This window comes from Gavialis gangeticus, unplaced genomic scaffold, assembly GCF_001723915.1.
Source record: "Gavialis gangeticus isolate Ggan-Ray unplaced genomic scaffold, GavGan_comp1, whole genome shotgun sequence".
NCBI lineage: Eukaryota > Metazoa > Chordata > Crocodylia > Gavialidae > Gavialis > Gavialis gangeticus.
Genome location: NW_017729018.1, coordinates 4,863,130 through 4,865,779, shown reverse-complemented (window position 1 = coordinate 4,865,779; position 2,650 = coordinate 4,863,130). Strand labels below are relative to the sequence as shown.

Sequence of the window (2,650 nt, the reverse complement as noted above, 5' to 3'; positions counted from 1 at the left end):
TGGCACATGCATTGATACCCACCACACACATGGACCCCAGACCACACACCACGATCACAGCACGAGAGGCACCGACACACCTGAAACACAACACAACACGCTGCACCAGGCAACACACACACATACACGTGTCACTGCACCCCCAGCTGGCACATCCCTCCCCCAGGAAGACATAGTCAAACAGCACAACACAGCACACACCCAGACAACACGACACAGGAGTCATGACACCCAAAGTCCACCTGCCCAGAGGTGCTCAGCAGAGCCAGTGAGTGGTTTGACCTGGGCTGGTTGTACATTGCTATCACAGACAGTCAAAGAAGCCAGAGGGCTGATTACCTTCTCTGTCCCCTTGCCATGTTTTCTCAAGAGCGTTCCCTGTAGAAACAATGTCAGAATTGATCAATGGTCCAGAGAGGGGGCGAGCGGATGAGGGCAAGCACACAAGTGACTGTGCATGTTTGCTGGAGGGAGAGGAGACGGCAGCAGATGTCCCCCCTGCCTCCCCATCCTCCTATCCTTGGGGTCACAGGACTCCAGCGGCTGAGGATGGTGAACGCAGTCAGGACTGCAAAGGGCAATGGGCACCTGCACTCTTATACCTTCCATTGGTGGGAGACGATGTGGGGGAGGTATGTGTGTGGGGGTGTATTTGCTGGCAGATGGGGGAGGCTGTGAGCAGAGAAACCACATTGTTATATTAGTAAAGAATAATCCAAACAGAGGGAAAGGGATCGCAGAGTCACAGCAAATAAGGCTGGAAAGGGCCTTGGGAAGCCAGCTGGTTCATCCATCCCCCACCCCAAGGCAAACTCTGCATGGGAGCCCAAGCCCCCATATGAATAATCCCGGGCGCACATGCGCTGCAGGGCACTGGCGACACGCAAGCACATGAGTATCACCAAACGCCCGGATGGACCACGCCTTGCCCTGGGGGTCCTGCTGGTTTGGGACCAACAAGGCTGTCTCCCATTGGGATAATGTCCTGCCCTTCCTCTAGTGCCTCTCCCCTGAAGGTCTCAGCCAAACGCCAATGCCCCATATGCCATGCTTTGCCACAGGGTGTTGGGGCAGGGGTGTTGTTAGCTAATGGGGGGGGCTCTGCCCCAACTACAACCCACAGCACCCTGATCCAAGACAAATCCCTTGCACAACCAGATCCCGTGACAGGGAAAACTGCTTCGAGATGCCTTTCCCAGCACCCAACACTGGGGGTTCCTGAAGGATCAGCCCATACTGGCCTTGACACTGCTTGAGGAGGTGAGCAACAGGGGCCATGGGACAGAGCCTGTCCACGAGGAGGGGCCATTCCCGTTCTTGTGGCAAGCAGGAGCTGCCGGGCTCTGCTCAATGGGGACACACCCTCTGCAAGAGACTGGCAGAAAGACCAGGGCCATGCAAGGCACCAGACTGAGCTAGGGGAGCAGGAGAAAGGAAACTTGGGCTGACAGACAGCCTGCAGGAGGGATGGGACACCAGGACCCCATCAGTGCAGAGACAGCAGAGGAAGCCAAGCAGCGGAGGCAGCATTGTCCTCCCCGAAGGTCCCCCAGGAGCACAGTCTTATAGGGGACAAGCCCAGAAGGTGGGAACACAAGCTTAGGGCTGCTGGTCCTAGGGAAAGAGGAGCTGTTTTCATGTCATGGCTGGGCATCTCTGGCCTAGTTTCTGCTAGCAATTAGCCTCCCCATGCTAGCCATCTTCTTGGACAAAGCTCGCCACTTATTCCTAATGAAGACAACCTCATGATGGGTGACACTAAGTCCTTTGGGCCCATGATATGCCACCTAGAGTGCTGCCTGTCACCAGGACTTAATCCCCTAAATACAGGTTGGGAGGATTCACCACCCCATACAAGTAACCCTTTTTCTGGGCCCCAAGTGGCACCCTGGCTGGCTGTGCCGAGGAAGACCGAGCTGTTTCCAAAGCTGGGTTGCACCATGCACAGCTGGGACAAAACCCAAGAAAAATAGTTATGCTCCATTAGAAGCAAAGGGTGGGAGGGGACCAAAATGGCCAAGGTTTAGCTTGAGGCTCCCCACAGGCTCTGAAGGAAGCTTAAATGTCCAGTACTTAGCGAATAAGATGCTGCCTTGCCTTCTGCAGCAGGATATCTCGGGAAAGAATGATCTTGGCACATTTAGTCCTATTATCATGATACCTCCCTATTGTTTCCATTTTACAGATCTGGAAAAACTGAGGCAGTAGCTTCACCATAGCCAGGCAATGAGCCAGTGGCAGAGCTGGGACGGGAACCCAGGAATCCGGGTTCATAGTTCCCCACTGCATCCATGAGAAGGGACTTGCCTTTCTACTGGAGGAGCTGACTGTCCTCTGAGCACTCAATGACTGGAAAAAAACACCCAACTCAAACACACAACCCAAAGGAATTTCGCCTTGTGACACTGCGCTCACAGTCCAGATGTGTCTGGGATTCTCCCTGCTAGGGAAATGTCCCCATCATCACACTCACAACCGGGTCTGGCCTTTCCAAAGCACTGCATTAGCACTGCTAAGTCTTAACACCATTTGTACCAGGAAGCTGCACAGAGAGAGGCAGTGGCTCTGCCAAGGTACCAGGGCTGGTAGCAGAAGCTCAGAGGTCCTGGGTTGCAAGGTAGCTAGTGTGACTGAGTGAAGCTGGCCTGCT

The 2,650-nt window shown here is 54.4% G+C and overlaps 1 protein-coding gene across 1 annotated transcript in view; it reads right to left on the bottom strand.

Annotated features, from left to right (window-relative positions):
* UNC13A (unc-13 homolog A) overlaps positions 1-2,650 on the bottom strand; it is a 108,416-nt gene that overhangs the window by 18,892 nt on the left and 86,874 nt on the right. Inside the window, exon 38 of the mRNA XM_019513132.1 lies at positions 340-378. Coding sequence (XP_019368677.1) covers positions 340-378 — 39 coding nt within the window. The remainder of the gene's footprint in view (positions 1-339; positions 379-2,650) is intronic.